The 27,612-nt window shown below is 42.2% G+C and overlaps 1 protein-coding gene across 9 annotated transcripts in view; it reads right to left on the bottom strand.

Moving 5' to 3' along the window:
• The window catches only part of DOCK3 (dedicator of cytokinesis 3), a 129,233-nt gene that overhangs the window by 30,901 nt on the left and 70,720 nt on the right, over nucleotides 1–27,612 (bottom strand). For 4 of the 9 annotated variants that reach the window (XM_015874527.3, XM_015874526.3, XM_085516589.1 and 1 more), the window contains 19 exons: nucleotides 23,522–23,646; nucleotides 22,454–22,616; nucleotides 21,800–21,906; nucleotides 20,932–21,103; nucleotides 20,184–20,281; nucleotides 19,292–19,375; nucleotides 18,934–19,034; nucleotides 17,509–17,590; nucleotides 14,533–14,703; nucleotides 10,654–10,846; nucleotides 9,273–9,400; nucleotides 8,156–8,302; nucleotides 6,158–6,256; nucleotides 5,312–5,406; nucleotides 3,817–3,892; nucleotides 2,635–2,735; nucleotides 2,179–2,237; nucleotides 1,688–1,836; nucleotides 343–428 (listed from right to left, as the gene is read on the bottom strand). In XM_015874527.3, coding sequence (XP_015730013.1) covers nucleotides 343–428; nucleotides 1,688–1,836; nucleotides 2,179–2,237; nucleotides 2,635–2,735; nucleotides 3,817–3,892; nucleotides 5,312–5,406; nucleotides 6,158–6,256; nucleotides 8,156–8,302; nucleotides 9,273–9,400; nucleotides 10,654–10,846; nucleotides 14,533–14,703; nucleotides 17,509–17,590; nucleotides 18,934–19,034; nucleotides 19,292–19,375; nucleotides 20,184–20,281; nucleotides 20,932–21,103; nucleotides 21,800–21,906; nucleotides 22,454–22,616; nucleotides 23,522–23,646 — 2,236 coding nt within the window. The other 5 variants (XM_085516587.1, XM_085516588.1, XM_085516590.1 and 2 more) reach the window with 5 other exon arrangements.

Here is a 27,612-nt window from a genome sequence, read left to right on the forward strand (position 1 = left end):
CTAGACCTTCTCCAACCGGTCCTAAGGCCATGATTTTGCATGATGCCAAGTAAAAAGCAAGGCCCTGGCACCTCCAACAAATCAGTTTTTTTTTACAGAGGGATGATAACAACTTACCTGCACAGCCTGCTATTGGATTCTACGCAAGAAAGACACAGAAGAATACAGTTCTCTTTTCAGAACTAGCATGACAGAGCTCTGTTTCGCTGAGAATGTCATGAAAAGTGCCAGAATGCCCTTCACTACATTCTCTGAACATCAGCTACTGCAGCACAGACGACTGCTTTGACTGTTTCAGTGACCCCACACAACACAGAGTGAGCAGAAACCAGCATAGCTTACAGCAGGCTGAAGAGTTCTCTGTAGTTCTCGTCACCTTTCCCTTCGGATACCAGGCTGTCCAGCTTATCGATCAGCTCCGCTTCCACCTGGATGAGAAGCGACTGGTTACAAATCAGCTGCTCATGCAGGAGACGAGTTCCAAACCCTAACAGGACTGGAAGAACATTTTATTTCTCATGCCCTGGAGCCTTCCCACTTCTCTGTGTGAGCAATTTATTTCTCTGCAGCTCAGTTAAATGGAAACACTTTTCTTATTCTGCAATGAAATAGAAGGACTAGAATAAAATTATCCATTTGCTTATCAGAGTCTAAATGAACATCCCAGGGGAGGTAATGCTGCTTCTTCCCAGGAGTTTCTGATGTTCATTCCCTTATCAAATAAATCACTCTGAAAACACTTTCTGTGAGCAAATACATCAAACAAACTACAGCCCCTGTCAGAATCAGAACATCCACACAGAGAAACTAATTTATGGCAGGATCACCAGCAGCCTGCTGCGATGGCTCTGCCGGTAGGTAACTGACTTTCAATCACCCAGATGTAATTACATTGCAAGATTATTTGTTCGTTAAACTCAGTTTTATCAGGCTTCTCTGGGGTTACATGACACGTTTCCTTTTCACACACGTACGGGGACAGGATGGTATTATTATGCCTCTCTTCCTTTACAAATGTTATGAACATGCATTCATTTTCCCTGCAGTCCAGAGCTCCATAGTCAAGTTTGATATCAGACGTCCCAATAAAACAGCTTCAAGTGCAGAATTCAACATATCTAACACTAAAGGGGTTTTTTTGTGCATTCTTGGAAGACTGAGAGAAAACACGCTTTCAATATCCAATAAGATCGAGGTTTCTAAAGGCTGATGTGGTTTGTAGAAATGTTTGCAGAAAGTATGAGATCCAGGAACTGGAACTGTGGGTACTTCTAACTGCAAATGCCAGAGCAGAAACTGTTCCACTGCCGTGTTAATACAGCAGCCAAAGCAAAAAGAGCATCACGATCAAATGCCACCATAATAATAGCAGCAGAAATAATAAAAATAATCAAGGGAACTGAAGAGGAAAAAAACTCCACCGAAGCCCTTGGTAATACACTTCCACATAGACCTTTATGGATCAGGTTAAGGAAAAGGTCTGTTTATCTCCCAGGATGACAGACTGGAATTAGCATTTTAATATCACATTTCGTGAGCCATGCCTCAAATTTACTGCTTCTATACATCTGTGCGACAACAGCGTCATCCCCACTGGACATGGATCAACAGACAGATATTCGTTGCTTTTAGCTGGGTACGGACAGAGCGAGCCCACGAATGCTGCCTGGCTGGGAAGCTGCCTCACCTGTTTGAAGTTGCCGTTCTTCCTCTGCTCCCAGTCCATCATGTCATGGAAGATGGGAATCATGATATTCCGGACTTCTGGTTGCGGGACGAGTGTCACACCAAGGAAGGGGCCAATCATTCCCGGAATAAAGTGTATCTTATGCTCCCCTGGACAACACAAAGCAACGGTGATTAAATGAAAGCCCTCATTCTCTGCTGCAGAGAAGAGGTGCCTCTGCAAGAGTGACAGCATCAGGCCCAGCATCAAAGCACAGGCCCACACATGAATGCTAAAGCATTCTTTTCCTAAAGAGTATGACACAACATCATTTGCTTTACACCATTCACTATAAAAGCCTTCAGCAAAACCTGCCGGTGCATTTCACTTGCAGAGGAATTCAAATTGTTAAAACCAACTAAATTAAAACATGCAGCCCAGGGGGCAAATTCTAACAGAAATCAGGGGTTACCTCGGCTTCAATTATTAGGACAGAGAATGAAGAGACATACCCAGGTTCTGCCACATGCTGAAGAGCTCGTATGCCATCATCACTCTCATATCACCATATCTGAAAGAGAAGAGACAGATAACTTCCTAATAGGAAAAAATAAACCACAAAATACAGTGACGTTCAAAAAGACTACAACAGTTTAGCTGGAAAGAACCTATGAAGACCATCACGTCCAACTTTGTGGCTAGCCAAAACTGTATTATAGGAACTATTCAACCACCTCCAACATAAAAAAGCATGGAAGCATCAACTTCATTCACATTAAATACACATTCAAGTTAACATAAAAATAAGAACTGACTTAACACAGAGCACTACGTTAGGAGATCTACTTATGTGGAGCACTTCCACATCCCAACTTCCAGAATAAATCACAGAGACTTGCAGTGGAAAAAGAACTCTCAGTTTTTCAGGTGGCAGAAGAGACTGGGAAGCCGACAAAAGATTTTCTTACTTATCTAATATCTTCTTTCTCTTAGCTGGAGTGGCATTTTCTAGTTGGAGGCTTGGTTGGTTTATGAACAGCACTGCCAGGCTGAAATAAGAGTTCCACACCTGTAACACAGGAAGGAAGTTTTATAACATCACTCTTCAAGGAATAAGTTTTAACAAGCACAGGAAGACACCAGAGGATAGTTTAAGTTGGAAGGGACCATGGAAATCATCTAGCTCCAAACACTTCCTGCTGTATCAGGTTACTGAAAGCTCCCTCCAGCCTTGTAAACCTGCAGGGATGGGCACCCACAGCTCCTCTGGGCAAACTGTTCCAGTGCCCCACTGCCCTCTGCCTAAAGGTTTTCCTCCTAACTTCTACTCATATCTCCCCTCTTTCAGTCCAACACTGTTCTCCTTTTTCCTATCACTACTGCCAAACTATGTTTCTTTGCAGGTAGGATCCTTCCTGTAACCACAACGTAATGCAATCTATATATAGTTTAAATCCTGAGATACAAAACACATTCGGATTCCAATGGATAGGAAATAAAATTACAGAGGCTATTATCTTTTCTCTTAGCACCGATGCTCAAAAATGACAGAACTTGGTTATTTCAGCAAAGTTTAGTGTTTGCTGTCTCCAGAATAAACAGAATTTATCCCTCAAAAAACAGAGATTACATAATATTGTGAATGACAGTCCTATAATTTAGTGTCTTTTCCCAAAGAAATGAGGCTTATGCAATCATGCTGTGTGCGTGTGCGCAAAGGCTCACATCTGGCTGCTCTTCTTTAGTAACACCAAACTCGTTATCTGCTTTCATCAGCATCGGGCAATATGGAAAACACTCTTTAGATTCTGTATTCCTTCAGGGTTTAAGTCTACAGCCAAAGAAGGAGACCCCTGGGAGAGGATGATGATGCAGAGCCCAACTTCAGGGAAAACCTGGCTTGAGTCGGTATTTTACGAGCCTTGGATTTATAAGACAACAGCTTCATCAGCTCTCCTGCTTAAGTAAATATCCGAACGTCCTGATCTACTTCCCCCAATCCAGAGCAGTTCTCTTATCAATTAGATCACCTTCCTCAAAATCAAATAAATGCTGCAAGTTTAACCAGCTAATGCAGAGAACAGCTCTTGTCCCTTTGGTGCTACTGGATTAAACAGACATCACAGGAGATTCTCAGTATCAATCCTTACTTTAAAGTCAAAGTCCGTTTCTGTGAAATTCTTGTGCAGTGCAGAAGACAGGTACTGAACTGTTGTAACTATGATACTGCAGTCAAAAAGAGACAAGAAAAGAGGAAACATTTGAATCTGAAGTATCAATCACCCTGCAATACTGTACGAGTTGATTCTATTACACACACAGACATATGCCCTTCATGGAATTACTGCAAGTCAAACTGGCCAGAAGTCACTTATCTTTCTATGCTTTCATCAGCAGCCCATAGGAAGTGATATAAGGTAAAGAACCTCCACCACCACTGCAGTCTGGGGAATTTACACACAAGCTTTAAAAGCTGTTTATCCATTGTATGGCTGGGCCACACCACCAGAAGTGAAACAAAAGATCACATCCGTTCTTCTATTCTAACAGAAACAGTTTTTCCTTTTCCAAAGTGCAGCAACTCGAGATGCTTGAGCTGCTTTAACTCTTGGCAATACAACAGCACTTTGTCTGTCACACAGTAACACATTTCAGAGTATTCCTGCAGTTCTCAACACTGCCCCTCTCCCTCCCACCACTACTTGGGACAGGAGGTGGCTGTAAGTACATCTCAGTGCAAAGCAATCCAGCTGTGTAATAAATTCAGGCATTCAGAGCAGGTAGATAAAGCTTCAGCAACATTAAGAAACAACAGCAAATCTCTGATTCACATGCAAGTTATCCTTCTAAAAACACTGTTGAACGCATTTACCTTAGCCTAAGAATTTAGAACACAATAGTGCCGAAGGGGACTAGGTTACTTAGGCCATATGAAGTAACTACTCTTCTATGTGCATTTTTCTTCCCTTGCAAGCTTAATTTCATCTGAGATCCTGAAATACTGAAATCCACTCCTTCCACTTTTCACTGTGCTGTGAACTCACAGAGCTCAACACACTGACCCTTCCTGTAATGAAAACCCCTCCATCTCTCAGCTGGTTGTAATTCTACAGCCAGTTTATCTAATGCAGCAAGAGACAAGCAAGTAATTCCAACCACTGAGTGTCCATCACTCTGCTGCCATTTCAGAGCGTGGTACTTTACTTAACCAAAGGAAGAACGATTAAAAAATTAAGCATTAAAATGGCCACTGGCAACTCAGTGGAAAAATAAGCCTGTGCCATGTGCCTGGTGTCACTGCTGGAGTTTAATCCCCTTCTAACATACCTGAGAGCTTCTAGGTCAGGTAAAGATGGTTGTTTGTGCCACCCTTATCCTCAGGGCAGCTACTACAGCTTTGGGTTTAAACCTGTAATTTTTGACACCTTTGCACACTGGTTGAACAACAAACAGAACAACTGTAAATTCCAGTTTGGCCCAAAATAACAAAATAAAGGCAGGACTGGGACTGAAAGTGCTGTAGGGTTCTACCTTGCTCACAACATTTCAACCTGATAAACACACTGCATCACAGGTTTTGAGTGCGCAGGAGGAAAAGAAAGCTGATATAGAATGACAGAAGTTTATACCTGCTTCTCTACTTACTTGCTGGTGAGCAACCTCATCACCATCCAGTCTCGAGGAAAAACACTCATTTTCATAAGGTTCCGAAACACACAGAAAATCTTCAGCAGGAATTCCTATTGCACGGGTGAAAAAAAGACATCAGCAGCTCAGATCTGTGCTCCTGATTAGAAGCAAATCCTGAGCTCAGTGCACCTCATTTGAACACTAAGCCATCCATGTGAAACCGTGCTAACATCAAATACTGGGATTTTGCATTATTTGCATCTAATATGTACTGCCTGGGTTGTAGCAGTTTAAATCTTAACTTTTACAGTGAGACAAAAGTCTTCCTTATGAGTATAATGTGAGAAGGCTGCTCTGAAAGTAAAGCCTCCTGTTTTGATAGGATGGCAGTGGCAAGAGGGCAACAGCTGAAGGAAAAATGTAAGGAGGGAATGTATTTTTTTAGATGAACTGAGAGCTGGAAAAAAAAGGTTGAGGATAATATCTTCAGGCTGTTGTGCTGCTGAGCATTTCCTTAGCGTCTCCCTGATTTATTCAGACCCTCTACATGCATATGATCTAGAAAGACTATTCAGGAAGGACTTCTTACAGCTTCTCCTTCACAGATGTTAATGCAATGTAAGTTCCTACCATGTCACACTCTACTCATTGACCTTAATTATTAAGTGCCATGCTAATCAAAAGCAGGCTATATAAAATCTTATCTATAATGTTATTCTGCCTCTTAAATGGCCTGCTGTTGGAGATATTCCTCTTTCCTACAGAGGATGAGATAAAAAGTTGGTTTCTGCTGTTCTGAGAGGATTCCCTCTGCTTTCTCATTCTGAGTGAATGACCCGCAAACATCATGTTCTGCTGTACCTTTAGTTCATCCTTGCTTTGGAAGTTGTCCAGCAAGTGCTGGAAATGAGTGTCTGACATCTGACGAAGCAGAGATAAAAGACAGGACACGTATTCTCCCTGTTGACCGAATGAGAAATTCTTTAGATCAGACAATCTGAATTTTTGTGCATATAAAACTCAACTTGGGGTAAGGTATAAAGGGAGGGGTCTGAAATGGCCCCAATGCCTATGAGAGGGAAAGCTACCATGCACAGAGATTACAACACTGCAGGCTAACAGCTCTGGAGTGACTCTCAATATACAGGAACACGTCTCTTAGGGGCCTCCCATGGGCGCTGTTATTACATAGGATTTTAACAAACGTTGTATCCTAAACGAAAATCATTTAAAATTCTTAATACAGACATTAAAGAATGTCCCAAGCATGCAGGTCCTGACAATCACCTTCTCAGCTCTTACATCTAACAGAGGTGTGACTGCTGCTCATGCAGGTGTACCAGGAATAACTTAACTGAATTCACTGAGATACTGAAAACAGCACAGCAATAACAGCGTGGGATCAGTACAGGCTACCAAAGGCATCTGGAGTCTTGTAAATATTTGGCTTATAAGTGCTCACCAAACTACCTGCTGTTGTAGCTACAACATTAATAGCATTCCACTAACATACTCTGAATGTAGCCTGGGTAGGCCTATGTGAGTTACAATTACATTTCTGGCCTGCAAAGCAGATGCACCCTGACCAGTTACCACAGTATCCCAAAGTGTTTTCCAAAGATGGGCTCCCCCATTTTACATATCTGAAAGTAAAGCACAGAGAAGTTAAGCAATTTGTCCAAGATAATGAGGATGGCAGCGGCAAGAAGGTAAGGAGAATGTCTTCTGACTGCCACTCCCTGGGAAACATGCAAACCTCTGTCTAATGGGTACCTAAAAACAACTGCACCTACTGCTGTGCTGCCAAATACAAATTCAGGAACAAATATGGGGGTATTCTGTACTTGGGACTTCCCTTTTTGGATTTATTGATTCTTACATTGGCTCCAGCATCAACCTGGAAGCTTTGACATAGGATGATCCAATAAACTTTACTGGGCTGAACTTTGTTAGGAAAAAAGGCAGGTGATAAATAACAAAGTCAAAAAGCAGAAGGAAAAGGAAGATGAGATGCCACTGGATTCTGTACAATTGAATAAATCTCTCATTCTTTATTAGAGCTAATAGAGAAAGGCGCCACCTTTCCACATGAGTGAAAAACGTGCCTCAGTGTTCACCTGCTTCTGAGGTTTCAGCCATTAGACAAAAAAGCAAGACTAGAAAAGTGCTGTCCTGTGCAACAGCTTAAGATCACACACAGAGCAAAAGCTGTCCTAGAGATTCTACCAAACAGACCAGGACAGGCTGAAGTAACGAGGGCAGCGAATCCAGAAAAGCTTATCAGCATCTCTGTTCTTTCTCTCCTGATTCACTACACGTCAAGGAAAAGGACTCTTCCCCTGGGTGCACGCTGGCACACTACACAAGGCTTCTCCCACTTCTGCCAACAGCTCAACTTGGGCTCTGCTGTTTGTTTTCGAAAACACACTGTGTTTCATTTGCAAAAAATAATCAGTGAACATGAATGAAAGATCTCCAGGGCGGTGCTAAGGCACTTGTCCACTTGGGATTATGGTATTCTCAGCCTTAGGAATCACAGTCTGAAGCCTACTTTGGGAGGAAGCCCTGGGCAGCAACCCAGTGAGCATATGCCCCACATTGTGATCACTGACTCTCAATCACAGCTGAAAAGATAAACAAGAAAATGATCTGGAAAGCCACAAAACCCTCCTTTAGTTCTATTGCTTCTCGCAGACCTCTCTAACACAGAGGAAGGAATGGATCTGTCACTTATTAAGGGAAAAAGACAGAGCCCTGGGCATTCATGCAGGAGAGATGATAATGAGGTGCGGGTGGTGGTGAGGGACTGAACCAAAGGTTAGAGAAGCAGGAAATAGAAACTGATTGTTAGTTACTAACAGTGATTTCTGCTGTGCACTGCGGGCAACGCTGCCCTCTTACCGCCTCCTGAGACTGCGATTTACTCATGATTGTTAGCAGAGTTTGTAAAAGCACATCCAGGAGGCTTTCCACCATCATCTCAACCTCCTCCACGACATCTCCCTCCTACAGTAAGCGGGGAGGAAACAGACAGTTAGAGACTGGAGAGGATGGATTGGCAGAGAATTCTTTGAGCCAGCCACAGCACAAACACCCACCCTGGTACAGACCTCCACAGTGGAGGGTCAAAGAAGTGCAAACAAATTCAACGTGGGTACCAGCTGCTGTTGTGATGCCCGTGTGTTACCTGCTCCCTCTGACAGAAACACTCAGGGTGACAGGTATAAAGGTAAATCTATCATCAAAGATCTGCATACATTCTAGAACACAACGGGGTCAGATTATGTTCCAGTGCTCTTTATTCTATGGCAGCATTAATTTAGCTTATTACCCCGATACCTTTCATTTCATTTCATTCCTTCCACACAAAGCAGTAACTTGTTATTAGAAGGACTCAGTGGTACAATTTATATTTAGCACTATGAGCTGCCTCCGTCAGAGTCAGGTGGGGAAACTTCACCACCCTCCGTTTGTGAGCACTGCTTTAAATGATCAAGTTACCGTTTGGATCCGAGTATTATATGATCATCAAAGCAGGGCGTTGAAACTCAGCAGCAGTTTCTAGAAGTATGTGTGACTTCATTGATTGGATAATTCTAGAGTATTCACTTAACGTGAATCATAAATTGCTGGTTAGCGTCCCTTGCAGAACTACAAGTCCCAGAGCTGCGTCGGGCTTTTGAACTTCACTGACATCTAAGTTCTGGGCTTGGATGAGGAAAATTAAACTGTGTCAAATCGGGTAAATGAATATGCTTTTTTCTTCTCCTAACAGCAAGAACACTGTGTAATCAGAATGCTTTGAGTCACACATACAAAAGCAGACCCCGATTACAAATGTTCTTTTGCTGACAGAAAACGAGCAGAATTTCATTTTCAGAAGGATCTTTGCAAAACCCCAATTAACCAACACAACTCCCTCAGCCTTCAAATTAATATACGAGCGATGGAATTAGGAAGTCAAGGAGCAGATTACCAGAGAGCTGGTCTTGATGATGGAGAAGATACTACTCAGAATCCCCGAGCAGATGAGCAGCTCCTTCTGCTGTCGCAGGTGAAGGTGAATGTGGTGAAGAACCACAGGAAGCAGAATGCGCCGGGACTCTGAAAGAAGGAAAGTAAGATCACAGTTCCTACAAAAGAGACCTGAATTTCAATGATCTTCACTCCGTAGCCTTTGGGTATCCAAATTTGTTTGCTGATAAATAGATTTAATTTATTGGTGTAAATTCTATCATACAGAACACACTTCCAAGAACTGTAAATGAAGAACTAACAGTACGCCTCGTTTCAGGAGTAAGTGAACTCTTCAATACTGTTTCAGCTCAAAAACAGCATTTGTGAATTGATACTTGTGGATCCTGATTTCCTATTATTTAGACTCCTTCCTCATTTCAACGTGCTTTTCAGCTCCATTGTCACAGCTAAGAGAGCTTCTCAAATATATGCCTCTTAGAAACTGGCTAATTTTTCTCATTTACCTGGCTTACAAACCTCAGCTGCACTTAAGGAAGAAGAGCAGGCAGCAGCTGCTGGAGACAGAAACCAAAGTGAAAAATACAGCGAAAAATGGGGGAGGATGGCAAGGAACTGATAGGAGAGATGGAAGGGAAAGGAGCCAAGAAAAAGAGAATGGATCTTCCTTTAATTGCAAGGCCAGAAGAGTAGGCAGGGTTGGCAGGCAAAAGATGTCTGGCAACTAGAATCATATTTTGAGAGACAGAAAGGACACGGGAGATCGCCGACCTGGGAGATGAGTATTGAGTGCACTAACTCCTGATGAGGGTAGATAAGCCCTGCAGTGCTTCCAATCTTCTTCTATTATATTCACAATAATCCATTCATTTGAAATAAACTCAATCTTCAGTCCTTATTCATTGAATCCATCACAGAGAATCACTAATATGTAGAGTTATGCAAGTATGATAGTTACCATGTAAAGATCAAATACACTTTAAAAGAACAGTGGGTTTCTCGTGTAACTGTTTTCCTGCTTCTTCCTCATGCAATTAGCTTGCTGCAAAGTAGATCAATGTATGTCAATGTATGTATGTCTTTGGAACTAAAGCAGTAAATAATTAAAGGGTAATGTAATGTATGAAATGGGATTTGTTAAGGTACAGAATTTCATCAGCCTTCAGTAGCACAACTTATCTACAGTGGGTTTATTCATGTTTCCTACCACAGAAAAATGTACAAAGCACACCCAGTGAAGATATGTAATGTTGCATAGGCACATAATTTCCAAGTTTATTAGCACTCAGTAATGAACTGTCTGCAACAAAGCAACAGCAAACTGTGGAGCATCTTCCTACCCTCAGTTAAGAGCCAACCTCAGCTTCATCCCTCCATCTTACCTGAGAAGGAGAACAGGCGGCTGTCGACAGTGCGTGCAATGGACTGGAGCTTAACGACGTCCATTGACTGCCCGATGTGCACAGTGCTGGGCATGCTGCCCAAAGTGCCCCTCACAAACTCCGCTACTTCCTGCACAGTGAACATCTGCAACAGCTCATCAAAGATAGCGGGGAAGGAGTTCAACAAAGCAGCCTGTAAAAAGCAAAGGAGGAGGGTCAGGATTCTGAGCTCTTTCAGCACGGCTGCACAAAGAGAAAAAGGAACAACAGTAAAACTGAATTAAGGGTCTGGAAAAAGCTGCTGCGTAGAGAACTACGGCTGGAGTTCATGTTTTGCAGTACCTCAAGTTCAGAGCGACCACATCAGCAGTGAGTAAAAATGAAGCTCTGTGGCGATACTATGTCACACAGTAAGCACAGTTCCTGCAGAACTTCCAAAGGCTGCACCTCAGATTATAGCTTATAAAACAGAACAAGGTACAGAAGAATAGAAAATAGTCCGTTTTTTTGCAGGTTTACGTTTTTTTTGAATAAATATAAAAATCCTTCTGATTACATTGGTTCAATATGGACTTTTTGTACTGAGGAACTACAAAAGGCAGCTGAAGCCCTTCAGAAAACATTCTGAAGAACACACTGACAGACCCTTAAGCGTGGAATAGCTTCGTGACACTACAGTATCTTTGTACCAGGGATAGGGTGCAACTTCATGTGACAGAGGCAACACATCATGCAAGTGAGTGTGCAAGTGACTCTTGCAGTGATGGATACTTCCAGTAAGCTGGAGCTATCCAAACAATGGGGGTGCAGAAACGGTATCACCACAACACACCACAAACCCTTCATCTGCTGTTTCACACCTCTTCCATTAACCCCCTATTCTCAAATTCCAGACTTGGGTCTCATACCTCCAAAACTTTACACTTCCTCTCTTCCTTCCTTTATGTCCTACCCAACAGCCATCCCCATTTCCTTCCTTAAAGCTGCTGCAGATCCACAATGGTTGCTCTAAAGGCTGGTTCTCACTGGATCCTCTTGGTTGGGAAAGACCTTCAAGATCACCAGGTCCAACCACAAGCCTGACCTACCGGATCCCACCACCAGTCCTGGCACTGAGGGATCTGTGCCATGTCCACACATCTCCTGAATTCCTCCAGTGCTGGAGACTCCACGCAGTGCAGCCTGCCCCAGTGCCTGACTGACCTGCTCAGTGAAGAGCTCCCCCAGAGCCAAGGTTCTGATTTTGCTGTCTCACTTCCAGCTGTCCCCACTGTGCACACTTCCTTTGTGTTTCCCCCTTTGAAGCTGCCCACACAACCCACAATGCCACCCTGCAGAAGTTCAAATCTACAAGGCTTTGTTATAGATCTCTGTTCAGCTTCACCCTACTTGAGTTTTACCACCTATCATCATTGTCTTCTATTCTGCAAGATCTTCTCCCAGGTTTTTCTGTTCTCTCATTCCAGGAACACATCTGAACATCTTTCCTGGTGGCTCTAACACTCATAATGCCTCTCCTAACCTCATATAACAGCCTTCTGTTCCACATCTTTCTTCCAAGCACCTTTTCCTTCAAACAACAGCTCTACGCACTTAATAGTCTCTGAGCAAAGTGGAAGTTATGTTTAGAACTAACTTGGCAAACACTGAAGAGCCCATTAAATTATTCTGAATATAAATTTACCTCTTTCTTCTTGGTGCTCGTTATCTCTCTCAACATCTTGTCTTGTTACACTCAATTCAGATTACACAAAAACCCACATAGCCTCCTGGGTGTTGTCACCTATTTGTTGCTACATAGATACAATGTACTAACAAAATAAACAAATATGAATCATTTAAATAGTTCATGGTACTTTGGAAGGCTGTAACAGCCGCAAACCCATTAATCATCGTTATCTTTAGGATAATGCAAACACAGTTACAACACTGGCCCAACAAATTGTTACAGTTGTTTTCCTAAACTTATTTCTATTACTATGAGGCAGAAGGATTGATGTGGCCATCAAGAACTCCCAGTAGCAACCTAAGGATGTGCATGGGATCTCTTAGGAAGCTCTGGATGTGTCTTGAGGAACAGCTGTATTGTTTCAGCAGCTCCTGGAAGGGCCCTTTTCAGTGTAAGAACCTGAAGCATTCTGGAGCATTACTGCTGTCAAACCACCTGCCTGGAAGTGAGGAGACAGAGCAGTTCTTATCTCACTGCTGAAAAAGGCTGCACTGAGATCTAATACCCTGGAAAAACGTGAAGGAAATTACGCTTACAAAGGCCTCAAGCATTTCTGTATAACAGTTGTCCATGTTTCTGAAACTCAGACACTGTCTCCTTGGCTCACCTGAACGATGCCATTTATGCAGTCTTGTATATGCCCTCAACAGTGTATTTCTGAAGTGCTAATGTCATCAGCTGCTCCATTCATTACTGAAATACTCCACACATTTCCTAGTTTTAAAGCAGTAGCCGCTTAAACATTAAATTCCAGTTTATAGGCAGGAAAAATGGATTGGGGTACGGAAAAGGGATTCACTGGGAACATCCACGATGAAAAACTTGAGCAGTTTGGGGGAGCGTTACTTACAAAATTAAATGACGGCCTTGAAGTACCACCACTTTTTTGTGGGGCAGCTCCGCTCACCTGACCTCCAGGCTGAGAGGCCTATGGGGCAATTGGGATCAAGGGGCGACACAGTGGCACGGGGAAAACAGAACAGGAAACTTTTCAAAGATTAAACAAGGACAAACTTTCAAAATTACAAAAGTTTAGAGCAAAGACAGTGAGAAAACAAGAGAAAGAAGCAGAGAGAAAGGGGAGATAACCCCAGCCTCAAATCTAGTTTCTCCCCGTACCTGTGATCACTCCAAACAAACCCAACCTGAACATCCTGCATTCACCAGATGCTGCTCCCACCCACCATCTGAAAGAACCTGTGCACTGATTTCTCATGCTCCCATGTCATTTCATTATACCCACTAATGAGTGATTAAATAACAGAGCAGAGCAACTCTTCTCAAAACCCTGCAGAACTCCTTCTTAAGAAAGAGAAGGCACTGCTGGCAGCTCCCTAAGCACTGCAGTCACTGTTTTGTTGTGACATTCACAGCAACTGCTGCTTTGACAGGTTACAGCAGGTGTTCAAAACATCTGCAAGCACTAAGTTAGTAACTACAAATCACCTTCCCATTACCAGGACGTTCTAGGTGATCCATCTCTGAGATTTCCTGAGCGGAGGCATACACATAATATTTCACATTATTATTCATATCTTTTAAACACAGAAGTATGTCATTTAGCACAGCGCTCTTTTAAATGTGAAATGAGACACTGCAAAATCCTCGCTCACTTTGGGTGGTATCCGTAGCCCACAGAAGTGTCAGTGAATTCATCTGGGCCGCACTCAAAACAACGTATTAAATTAGAGTGCAGGTACCACAGCCTGTTTGCAGTCAGGCTGCACGTCATTGTAACTAATGTTAGAACATGTAGGAATTACGTTTTCCAGATTGGGAGCACATCAATGGAACCCTCCACTGCTGTGACCTCCATTTTCAATGTGAGCTAACGCAACCAAGGACTCAGTATTTCTTTAGGACAGCTGTAAGATACATGGGAGACCTGGCAGTACATTCTACTTTTGCAAAGAGGAGAAGCTGAATCACTATGTGATGAGTTGTTTTCCTCTTGAGACTCCAGAGTTTGGCACCTGTGACTGATGTGGTGCAAAGACAGTCTCTAGTAAGACTGACCATGGTGCTTTTCCACTATCATCACATTGTTAGAGCAAGAACACTGCAGCAATCTGCACTTAACCATCACCTGCCCATATATAGTACCAATAGCTGCCAATGGCTCGTCTGTTAAAGTGTAGAAAATAGCAAACCTGTGTGAAGATGAGAGTCTCCGAACTCCTGCTGTCCAAGCTGAGCACAAATCTGATGGACTGGAAAAGCTCTTGGATGCTGGAGCGGAACTGCTCCTCTTCCATTCCGCAAGTAGCTCTGGAGTAAAGGATCCGAGATTGGACAATGAACTTGAAAAGATATTCCAAGGCCTTAAGGAGCAGGAGAGGAAGGAAATTAAGACAGAGAGAAAGAAAAACACAGGAGCTTTAAAGAGAACCAGGAAAGGTTCCAGGTGCACAATTCTTCAGCTTTAGAAAAGAAAAAGGAAAACAGGTTCTGTTAAGTCTCATAATTCAGTTAAGGAAGCACTTTTCACACAGAAGTATTCATTCCCAATAATCTCTGAGGCGAGTATGCCTGACTAACAGCAACAAATAAGCATGCATTTAATTCAAGTAGATGAAGTCAGTTTACACAATCATGCGCATGGATGAATTCAGTGCGGCATCTTTACTTCATTCACACTTCCATGTCAGACATTGTTTTGCCAGAGTGCCCCCCTGCCCCCATCACTTGTACAGCAACAAAATGTCATGGAATACTGGCAGGAAGCTCCAACCTCTGCTGTCATCCCACCAACATTCACCCCTGATCATAAAACAGGAGGCACTGCTTTCAGAGCAGCCCTCATACAATGTGATGCTGCAGTCTGGAGGATTGACAAAGTGGGTATTTTTGGAGGACAGTGGTAATTTGTTGAATGCAATGTCTAGAAAGTCTGAATTTGCAACCTGAGCACCTTTAGCTAAAACCCTGTCGATGGTATTATTCAGAACTCCGTTTATTTGGCACCAACGTCAAGGAAGAGTGACACACCGTTCTGCGCAGCCTGCAACAAGTGTGCCCATCTATCAAAGGCCCTCAGAGATGCTATGATGACAATGTCACACTCCACACAGACAGATGCCTCTTCCATCATTTGGCACACATAAATGTTCACACTGAAACACTCTGAACATCAGTGACATTTAGTCTTCACTCTTCCCTCAGTGCTTAACGTGATAGACCATTAAGAGAGCATTAAGGAAGACAGATGTGTAGTCTGATGCATCCTCAGAACTCAGCACAGGAAACAACCAGCCTGCAATTCACTAATCATAGTTTATAAAGAAACATTAGAGCTATTATACCAACTCAAGATTATTCTTGCCTGCCTCGTTGTTTGGAAGCTTGAAGTAATTCTAATGACACATTTTACTGCCATTTATTTTCTGCATCCGTAAGATGCTCAAGCCACCACACTATTATACACATTTGTGCCTTATACACAATGTTATGTTCTGAGTCTTAGAATGCTGCAGCTTTAAGGACAGACATTGAGCAATCCTTCATAAATCTGCAACCTGCACTACTACTACTACTGTAACCTGCAGTACTTTACTTATACCTCTGCACTAAAACACTTCCCAGTGTAGCTTCCTTACTCCGAAGAACTCCAGCATGAAATAACACTTCACACTTGTTTGCTTCCAGACAAAGGTGAGTTGGTTCACAGCAATCTGCTTTTTAAGGTTAGCATCACTGCTGCTAATGCAAAATAAGGCAAGTCAAGATCTGATGGGTTTTATGGGTTTGGGACAGACAACCAGAATTCTAACGTCAAAGCTGATGACTTTAACGTGAGGACCGTGTTGTGCAACAAACCAGAAGATTTCAGGTGACCTTATCACATACACAATATATACATAAAGATGATTATTAGCTCTGAATGCCTGAACGCCTTCACTGTCCTAACCAAAATGAACAAAACTAATCTCCAAAAGGCCACCTTCATAAAAATAGAAGGAAATAAATACATAGGCAGTCTCAGAGGTCAGCCCCAAACAAAACACCAACACCCAGTTAAAATCCCAGTAAGTAACTGGATTATCAGCTGGAGAAGGACGTTCTGGTTTTGCTGGCCTTTAAGGAATCTCACTGGAGCTTCCATCCTTCTTACAAATAATCAAAACAGTTTTTGTATGCTGCTCATTCACCAAACTAAGAAACAGACAGTCTGTATGGGCATCCACTTCACATTCAAGAGCAGCCAGCAAACTTCTTCCAGCTCCTGGCAATGAACAGAGTACTTGCTTTAAGTGCAAGAAGCATCTACTCTGCGTTGCTGAGATAAAGAGCACAGAGATTGAAGTGGAGGTGCCAATCAGAGTCTTGTGAGAGCAGGTAAGAGACCAGAGGAAAAGTTCAGAACAGCATTAACAACAAAAGAAGGAGCAAGTCCGAGAAAGAGGCTGTCCAGGGTGGAACAACTGCAATTCCCCTGACAGCTTTCAAACGTTCTTAGAAAAAGCAAGACTGTAGAAAACACAAATCACCACTGAGGTAATTACTGCTGAATGAGGTAATTAGGAGCAAGTCCAGAAAGACTGACATTTCTTTTAGAAATGAAGAGCGAAGAAAACAGTTTGGAGAATTCTGCAGTCTCAAAAAGCAGTTTGAGAATATGCTTCTGAATGCCACGGCTCAGAAAATACGGGTGTTCAGCCGGGAAGTACAACATTGCCTGAGCCTCTGCCAGACACTGAGAGAACTGCAAATCTCTGCCACTGCTGCTGGTTTCAAAAGTGCCCAGACTCAAAATGTTCGGACGTGAGCCTGCCTACAGCCTACAGTATGAAGGTACAGACGGACAACTGCTCAAAGACAAAGGCTTTCCTGCAAAATCTGGAAGCATTTATGGGCGTTCTCTTTCTCTCCTACAATTACTTACAGAGAAACAAATACTTCATTTACTCTCTGAATTCTCTGTCATTAGTACCGAAATTATTCCCTTGACTTACACAACACTGGAAAGTTGGGCCTTCTTTCAAGATCATACTCTTGTCAAAAAAACCCAATTCTAGTTAAACACTTAAGATGTCAAGGACAGACAGCCCTTGATTTTATCCACAGGTTCTCAGCTCTCCTGGGGTCACAATGAAACAGGCACAGAAATATTTCTAACGCATACATACTCTCATTGCTTCCTGGATGTGGTCTTGGCGTACAAGCTCAGCTGAACGGTCCATGTACCACTTCAAACATCGGATCAATTCTCTGAATACAACAGCAAAAAGAACAGTAACACGAAGATCAGCCATCACTGCTGAGTTTAAATAATATTCAATCACAATTGCTTCAGGACAGATCTTTACCAGTGCTCACTGTTCAGAGGCCGTCCCCTTCTACTTTGTCTTTCAACTCAGAATTTGATCAAACCTGCTTTTTTCACAGCCTTCTGCAACAGCAGACAAAGTGTTTGCAAATATGACTGCACAACCTGTCTCTCGCACTTAGCTCATGTCACACATTTTTAGCAGCACTCTTTCTTGTTCCTACTTAATCAGCCCGTGGGAGGATGGTGAGAAGGTGCCCAAGGAGGTTTAATTTCAGTCCACTCCAATCATCAGCTACAGCTGCGCTACCCCCTGAATTTTACACAACACATACATTTATTTTAATTCCTAAACCAGAAAATAATTTCTTCTTTGTAATTGACTTAAACTATACGAACATCAAAAGATGCTATTAAAGATAGAACAAAGTCATGAGATCAAGTCATACTCTATCCTTTTGGCCTGAAATGTCAGGTCTCCTCTAAGCAGGCAGTGTTTAGAAACTGAAGATCACAAAGAACCATCTTCCTGGAGTGCTTAATACCATTTGGACTACCCTAAAGAGCTGAACTTACACGTACTTGGCATCAGACTGAAGAAAGTGATCATTTATAGAAGGCAAAACATCTTTTTAGCCTCTGTACATGACAGTGCCTTCTGGTGTTGTGTACCACCTGCAGTTCTTTGCCTGTCATTGTCAGTATTTTGGTAAGTAAAACTAAAACCCTGAATGGTAAGTCTGAGTGCTTTCCTAATCAGATCTCTTTTGTTACTTGATGCAAAGCTCAAAAAAAGTACACAAGAAAATAAAGCAGAATCTTCAAAGTTACAGAGAAAATTAAGATTATGATCCACTGAAATAGACACTCTAATAAAATGGAAAAGCATCACCTTACATAAACACCTGTCTATTTTGGAAGAAGTAATGACAATTAGTTCTGCAAGCTTTCACACACATCCCGTGTCCCAGTGTCCTTGGACAAGAAATGTACACACTCTTGCAGCTCATCAGCTGACAGATTGACAAGGAGGTGTTGCTGAGTGACATTTATAAAACAATGAGAACAGAATTTGTCACTTCAGGAAGGCAAAGGAAAAATCAGCGTCTGCTCGTTTCTGGCAACAACACAACGAGCAGCTTTTCTCTGAAACTCTGCTGGAAAAATTCTGTCCAGATAGTTCTATTTTTGAAAACCACCACTAACATAAACATTATGACTCTTAGTGACATCATTCAAAGGCTTCTAACATCACCTCCCGAAGTGATGGATAAACAAAACTTACTTATAAGCCAGTGCTCCTGCAAAGTGCTTCTGAATGTAAGTGTCCATCACAGGTCGAAAATGAAAATACTTGCTGTCACGCAGCAGATTGATGATGAACACCTGGAAGAGATGAAGCAGTGAACCCTCACTGAAGGAAACTGCACACAGTGTTCTGTAATAAACAAGCTGCAAAACAACAAAACCCACAAGTTTCTTTAAATGGTCAGTACTTGCATTATGAGATGTTATTGGATGCTTCTCCCAAGTGATAGCAAACACTGCTCCCCACCCAACTGTGGGTTGAAGCCATCCAGGATTAGTATAACTCAAAAATCACTGACCATGAGATAAAGAAAAGCACCAATTCATCAGCTTACCAAAGACTGAAAGACCAGCAGGCCGTACTTCTCGGTGTTGTCATCCAGAACTACGAACAGCGTGTCCAGAATGTCTTGAAGGAACTAAAACGACATCAATGAACCAAAAGTTTCATTTGTATTCAAAATAAGAACTTTTTGCCCTGCTTGAATTGTGTCACGCGTGTTGATGCCAAGGACAAACCGTTTCAGGTTCACCCATGAGACAAGACAGATTTTCATTTGTTTTTACTAAGAATATTTCTCAATGAAATCTAATAGTTAAATGAGAACAAAAGCAAGAAATACGAACTACGCATAAATACATCTGAGTGTTCCTTTCTGTGTCAGCTGAACAGACATTAAGTGCTACCTAGGTGGCAAAACAATGTATTTTAACTATCATAACATCAGAGCAAATTGGGTGCCATTCTCATCAAATTTAAGACACGGAAGCACATCAAATAGTGCTCCAAATTACGGTCAGTACTGAAAACTTCTGTAATAGGAATGAAAGCACAGCTCTTACAACAAACACAAATTGATGTGTGCCAATTGTTTCTCCCATCTGTAACACTGAATGCTGATAATTCAGTGACTTTCTTTACTTTTCTCAAGGAAGGATGGCAGTGAAGAGGAATGTTGAAGGTGAAGTCAGCTGCTGCTTCTGTCATTGTCATTTTGCAGTCGATTCTAATAAAATGCAGCTGGTTTGATCCCGAGGACTCAATAGCACTAATTTTTGGAATGTTCACTTTCATATTAAAACAAAATCCCTATTCATACACTTTGACTTCAGAGCATGAAACCAAGTACAGTAAGAGGTAACAATCAGATGTGCGCTGCAGGTATCAATTAGCTTACTAACACAGTTACATCAAAGACATTGGATGCCTCCAATTACATGCAGTACCTTAACGATTTCCTCGCCACTGACATGTCTCAGTCTTCCTAGAATATCCATCACACGATCAGGATAAGCCTTCCATTTCAGTAGGGCAAGCAAATCCACTGCAGAACAGCAGAAAGAAGAGAGAAAGAGCTAGAATCCATATACAAAGGGCAGAAGGGCAACTGCAGACCCAAGTGAATTCATTACACTACAGTTCTGCTCTTGTTGCAGCTCACAGATCTTAGCAAAAAAGAAAAAGAAAGAAACACAAGAAGGAAACCAAGCAGTAAGAACAGTATTACTAACAAAAAGGATAGAGGAACCAAAAGGTCTTAGAACGAGTGAAAATATTGCTACCTTTCCTATGGCAACCTCATACTGCACTGTGATAAAGACATTTTTTTGTCTTCCTGTGCCTCAGGAACATTGCTAGAACAAGCTTTGGTTTCCTTAGTAGTTCTGCAAGAGCCAAAAAAGCAAATCCCAGGATTGTGCAAAAGCGCCAACACTGATTTTTTTGTTCTTTAATTGTCTAATTAAAATGATCTTTGTTTTAACAGGTTACTCATGTCTTGCGCTTACAGAAAGGCCCGTCATTTCTCCGCCCTTAGTTAAGAACTATTTCCTCAGAACAAAAAAGGAAAAAACCACCCCACAACAACCCAAACAAAGCCACAGTCCAACAATCAAACAACAGCTTCTGCTCATGTCAATAAACACACACATCTGCCCTGCTGACGTAGGCAGTTCTGAAGGAGCAACTTCTTACCATTCTGGGTCAGTTTGGTAGAAGAAAGCTGAGTGGAGACTGAAAAGGACTCTTTGGTGCTGCGCTGGAAAATGAGACTGGAAGGAATATTGGGGCAGCCATTGTAGTCCTCTTTGCAGCAGGGCAGCCCCAGGTAGAGCGCGTGGTTATTAAACGTGCTGTTCTCATCACACTGCAGACACAGGAAAGGGGATGGATTGTTACCTGGTCTATTTATTTCATTCCACACACACACACCCTGTGCTTGGCAGTGCTTTTATTGATCTTTTGGGGGCACGCAAACACTAGTGAGGAAAAGCTGTGCTTCCCACCTTCAGAGCTTGTGTGTACACAGAGGAGATTCGGCTTAAAAAAGAAATGTCATCTCCTAACTACTGACTCTTTAGAACCCATCAGCACCTTCCAACTTAGTGCTGCTGTCCAACAGTCATAGTAAATAAACCAAAGTAAATCAATATGGTGGAAGAAAAAATACAAGACAACAACAACAACAAAAGAAACCCAATGCCCCAAAACTCCCCAAAGTTTCTTGCTGCAGCACTGGTGAGATGCAGCACTGTAACAATGCATCTGAAGCTTCTGGGTGCTGAAAAACAATTTCTTAACACACAATAATAGTATGGGCTGGTAAAACTGAAGGCTTGAAGACTCGTATGTTTGCATTTCAATCAGACAAAATTAATAAAAGATAAACCATCAGGACCTGATGAGAAAAACTGAGCTGTACCTGCACCAGAAGGACGTGTCCATACCCAGCCATGAGAATTCTAATTTTATAAATTCTTTTAATGTGGGGAAAAAATGATAATGCAATGAGAGCTGGATATTTAAACTGAAGTAGAGGTGAATAGCAGAGAAGACATGGTACCTTATAGACATAAAGCTCATGGATGTCATCTGACAAGGTAGTGCCATCATCTCTCATCAATGGAGTGAATGCAAACCCAAAGAGCTTCTTTTCTCCCTTGTCTTTTGCTGTAACAAGATATAAAAGTAAGTAATCATGTCTGTTCACACTATGTGAACACACTCCACAGAGTTACCTACTAAATTCTCTGTGTTCCTAACAAAAAGCAGGTAGGTTACATAAGAATCAATACCTAAAGTACTACACTTAATTCTAAGCCAAGACATCAGCAAGCTTCAAAACAAATAACGGTATCAGAGAATCACAGGAAGGTTTGGGTTGGAAGGAATCAGTAAAGGTTGTCTCATCCCAACCACCTTGCCAAGTACAAACATGCTGATCACAGTAGAATAAAAAATGTACCTACTATAGAGAAAACATTATACAGGAAAACACAGTAATAGAACAGCAGGGGAGAACATCTACAGAATGTTTTGCCCTGCAAGGATTGTGCTGTTTAATGAACATAGCAACAAACTAACAAACCACAGTGAAGGTGTCAAAGTCGGCACCCTCTTCCTACTTTGCAGGGAGTAACAGCCTCATTCAAGCATGAACTGACAATGGAAGGACCTCAGCCATTTTAGATTCCTTCAGGTTACGTTCTGCACTCACTGGAGCAATGTCTGAACTCAAAGCGGAGGTGAGACCCACGAAACCTGTCAATGGGGATGGGCAGCTTGATGATTTCCCCCCATCGGGGGCTGTTGTTGTGGTAAAGGACAAAGGAGTGGTAGGCGCTTCTGCTTGGCTCTCCTGAGCCCAGGCTGATGCAGTCCTGGAACAAAAGAACACAATTTAAGATTATAAGACATCACATCACCACAGATGAGTCATTTTATTACATGGTGATAATCTTTATATAATTCAGTTCTTTCTGTAGACGTAAAGGAAGAGAAGAAGCAGAAAATCAGACACAATGAAATCTGAAATTCTCGAAGAAATTTCTGAACTGTGTTTTGGGTCAGAAGAAGAGGCGGGAGACCCACGATAGCAGATACATTCCAGTATATCAAATGAGTTGATTGCATTTAGGAAATATGGCAGTACTCAGTCACAGTGTGAGAGAAGGAAGTCAGCAGAAATATGAAGTCCCAAAATAAAGACAGTTTTACTACAGCCACTGACATCACACTGCACAATTATGTAAGCGTCAGTTTATACAAATGATCTCCTAAGCACCTATTCCCATATGGAGCAGTGCTCCAAAAATGTATCATAGAATCATAGAATGGCCTGTGTTGAAAAGGACCACAACGAGCATCCAGTTCCAACCCCCTGCTGTGTGCAGGGTCACCAACCAGCAGCCCAGGCTGCCCAGAGCCACATCCAGCCTGGCCTTGAATGCCTGCAGGGATGGGGCATCCACAGCCTCCTTGGGCAACCTGTTCCAGCGCGTCACCACCCTCTGGGGGAAAAACTTCCTCCTAAGGTCCAACCTCAACCTCTCCTGTCTCAGTTTAAGACCATTCCCCCTTTTCCTATCACTATCCACCCTCATAAACAGGACCACATGTTAGTGACCATTTCTTTCATTGTAATACCTTAAAACCTTAGCCAAAACCTAAAATAGTAAGAACTAGTTTCAGTTTAGTTTCCCTGGCATCAGAGAACAAACAGACAGCATGTGTGCATGGAACAAGCAGATGGCACTCAAAACTCCAATTGGAAACAAGCACTTACCTTCAAGATTTCTCCATCTGCATACAGAACATACATGGTCACTTCAATGTTCTTCTGCACACTTTTCCCACCTCTTTCAAAGTCTCCCTTTTCTAATGTCAGGTATAAGTCATTGCGAATATCACCTGCAGAGAAAGACAGGAGGCACATGGCTACATTCACCACGGGAGACACAGAGCTTGTGTGAAGCCTGTGTTGATTCTGCAAACCATTCTGTGTTCTGCAAGACAATGGCTGATGCCAAATCATTCCAAGCAGCAAGTTAATTGTTAATAAAGATGAACATTTTGATATTGATGCATAAAATCAGATTGTTGTTAGTAATGCCTTTATTAAGTGTGAACTCGGAATCAATACCTGCTTTACTGCATTAGTAGAGAAGGAAAAACAGAACCTCTGTGCTTTACCTAATTGCGTGATGCAACTACCAGGATAAAATGCAAACATCAGTAGTGTCAGACTTCCTATTTTCAATATGCTTTAAAAGAAAACAGGGACTTTGGTGGCAATTGGGAGAAAATTAATTGCAGTTAAATCTTCTCCGAGTATTCTGTAGATCTGCAAATTTTCCTTTTATCATAATAAGAAAACAAAGGCAGCTTTTTTGGAAACTTGGTTGTAATTCAGTTGAGATGGATGAAGAAGGAATTATTGATTGGTTTTTCTGCTCGATTTCTGGCCAGCCCCTGGTGTCCATATGCAAGAACTAAGAGAGCAGGCGGTATGGAGAGTTGCCAGTTTACCACTACCTCACCTTCAAGGCCTTTCAGAGCAAATGACTGCACTCAGCAATACAAATGCTGGCACCTCTCTGGGGTTTGCCATTATCCGGAATTTAATAATCTTGTTCTTTTCTTCTTTTGTTCTAAGAATCTGCTTTGGGAAACTCTGCTTTCAAACGGAATGCAGACAATCCTAAAGCACTCAGCAAGAAGATGGCAGGCAATACCTGCATCTCCCTAAGACTTAGTTACTGCTTCCACTCTGTGACCTATCACTTATTCATTTGTCCCAAGGAGAAATGTATGAAAGGGCAGTATTAAGAAACACACACAATTTAAACAACCAGAAATCAGAGCCTTTCAAGGCAAGGATTTAGCAGCCTCAAGAGATTAAATAATGAAGTGGTGGAATGGTTACCCAGCAAAGCAGAGACTCCTCCAATGCCCGATTTCTTCCAACCCAGTGCTTAGAGAAGCTGATGCAGTTAAATCCGTTAATTAATCAGAAGCACAATGAAATAAGCAGCAAATGCTTTCAGGCAGAGAGGGATGTCCTCCTGTCCATCAAAGATGCACTACAAATTTCACTTGAAACCTCTAACCCCACCAACTTCATCCCTGATCCTACTGGAGGGACAAACAACAGAAGCTTTCGGTCTTGTTTTATGGTCATTTTTATTTCTGGGGATCAGTACAACATTCAGTGCTCTCTCGTAGCACTCATGTGAATGGGAATCTGTTTGCAAAGTGCCCTCCTTTTGCTGTCAGCCCTGCTGACAGGGCGGGCTCACAGGGTGGGCAGCAGGACATGAATCACAGCGAGGGCTCCGAGGCTGCTGTGCTTCAACTGCTGGGAGAAAGATGACAGTGAGCGGGTCACGGAAGCCCTCTGGTATTCAGTCTGGTTTTCTCATCAAAGAACAGTCACCACGTGGAACACTCCACAGAGAAAACTGTCTGTGTGTTTTTCTTGCTGTTTAGAATACAGCCAAGTTACCTATATGTCAACTGCAGGAATATCAAAGCAATGTAGAAGTCACAGCAGAAGATTGTTTAGGTCAGGGCTTTTGTTTTGGAACTCCTCCTGCTTAACAGCCTCCAGCCTTTTTGCTAAGCAGCGCACACCGTGAGGAAAAAAGAATCCTATTTATATGCTGTGATTCTTAATAGGAATTAATTGTACCCATACAATTAGCATTTGGGAGATTCTTATTTACGGCCCCTTCTCTGGAAGAGGGTATGGCTACATGAAGCCCAATGTCAGACCGCTAATCGTTTCCTAGTCTAAATTAAATGCAGAGTTTGGTGTATGTACAGCATCTAATCTTCCATTAAGCTTAACAGGAGGGATATTACTTCACTAATTGAAAAAATGCCTGTGGGGTGGGGGCAGAGGAACCCAGATAACAGTGAATTTACATCAAAGTGAAGGAAAAAAGGAGAAAAATTACTTCAGTGAAGTGCAATGGATCATCTTCTCTTGTAAAAACAGTTTATAGCACCTTAAAAATAACCAGAAAAGGCCTTCATGCATAGTAAGGATAGCAAAGCCTACAGGCTGCTGACTCTCGGGCATTGCACTCGTCAGCTTCTTCAAAGTCTGGAGTTAAAGCCAGAAACTCACAGACTTCAGTTTGTTTGTGTGTAACCATAAAAATATCCTTCCTACAAAGAATTCCCTCCTCCCAGCACATTAACCTCAGCTCCTATTGCGTCCTTGCCAGCTTCCTTTTCCCTGACTGCTGCTGTCACTCCTGAGGTTTCTGAGCTCCGATACTATAAAGGGCTCCATAGAAAACAGAGCGAATGCTTGGACACAGTGCTGTGTATCAGACGTTTGGTTCTGAGTACACAAATTGTAAGGCTAGAGGCAATATTCTGCACGGCAGCACACAAGTGCCCGAGCAGCTCGCACCGTGCAGCTCGTATGTGACAAAAGAAGAAGTGTGAGCAGCAGAATCAAGAGATCCCTGTCAGCTCTGACACCGAACGACAGCTACACAGCAAGTCAAAAGTCCTGGCAGAGAGAGCTCTTCCCTTGCTTAATTCTATCTTAAAATAGAAAAAGAGAGGAATGAAGGGCTTGTTAATAAAACAGACACCTCCATGCAAACAGTTGTGGCCTGGAAGTGACAACACTTCTCTTGCACTCTGGGAGGAGAGCAGCACGGTGTGGCAGTGTGCATCTCAGCAGCCTCTCCCATCCTCACAACGAGAACAGTGCAGCTCAAAGTGGGTCAGCGTTGGCCTCCTGTCGTTAGTACAGGAAAAAAGAGTGCCAGAAGGCCAGTGGGCCAAAAGCATTTGCAGGTTCCAACCAGAGCGCGGCACTTTAGCAGAGGACACTCAATGTCAGGATGAAATGAAGCAGCCAGTGAGTTTTCAGAATGGCATTTGTTTTAAAGGCCATCCCTCAACAAATGCTTTTAACTTAAAACTGAATGTAAACTGCTCTTTAGCCCAAAATAAATGCAGTTATTATATATGGATTTGCTGCGATTAAATCTTCATGTAATGTCTTGACATACAACATTCCTCACAGTAACAGGAACTATTTTGTGACGTCTCACGCTGCCCTTCATTTATTCTCCCATCACTTTTATGAGAGATTTATTTTGGCCATTACTGTTCTTTTGACATCTAACTACAACGCCCTATGTCAAATATACAAACTACAAGGTCATTAAATATTAATTGTGGGGGCTTTGCTTACATTGAAGTGAAATCCTTTCTCCTGTCACACAAAACTATTTTATTTTAAGCAAGTGATGGAAAAGATAATACGAGAGTCACATTCTGGTTTTGTGCTTACAACACACACTGCACACGTTCCAAATATTAATCGTCAAGACTCAGTAACACTAAATAGCCCAATGGACAATAACTGTGTTAGGAGAAGTATCACTTATGCTGGTTTTGCAGGTTTTCCAGTGGAAGACCAAGGAGTTACTTGAATAGCAGAGCAATAACCACGTACAGAAACAGTCCGTACAGAACCCAGCACTCATCTTAAGTGAACCTTCGTAACTTCCTACATTCTTTAAGAATCAATGCCTTGCAACTATTTCATTACTGGGAATAACATTGTATTGATAAGGGGAAACAGAGGCTTTACAGGCTGCCTACCTACCAAAGGAAAATTTTTCCCCCCTCTATAATAGGAACATTTTATAAGTTCAATGCTGTGAGGCCCTCAAGCTTTGGGTGAACAAAACACTCAAATTGTTTCAATTCCTGATATTAAAACCTGAACAAACGACGCTCAATAGATTATTTGCCATCCACTGCTGCACTTCTGCATCAATAACGTGTAAAATTCAGTGATTTGCCTGGAACTGTTTCCTGCCAGTAGCTGCAAGCTCAATTTTT

Source organism: Coturnix japonica, chromosome 15, assembly GCF_054131305.1.
Source record: "Coturnix japonica strain WE chromosome 15, WE-NBRP24, whole genome shotgun sequence".
Taxonomy (NCBI): Eukaryota; Metazoa; Chordata; class Aves; order Galliformes; family Phasianidae; genus Coturnix; species Coturnix japonica.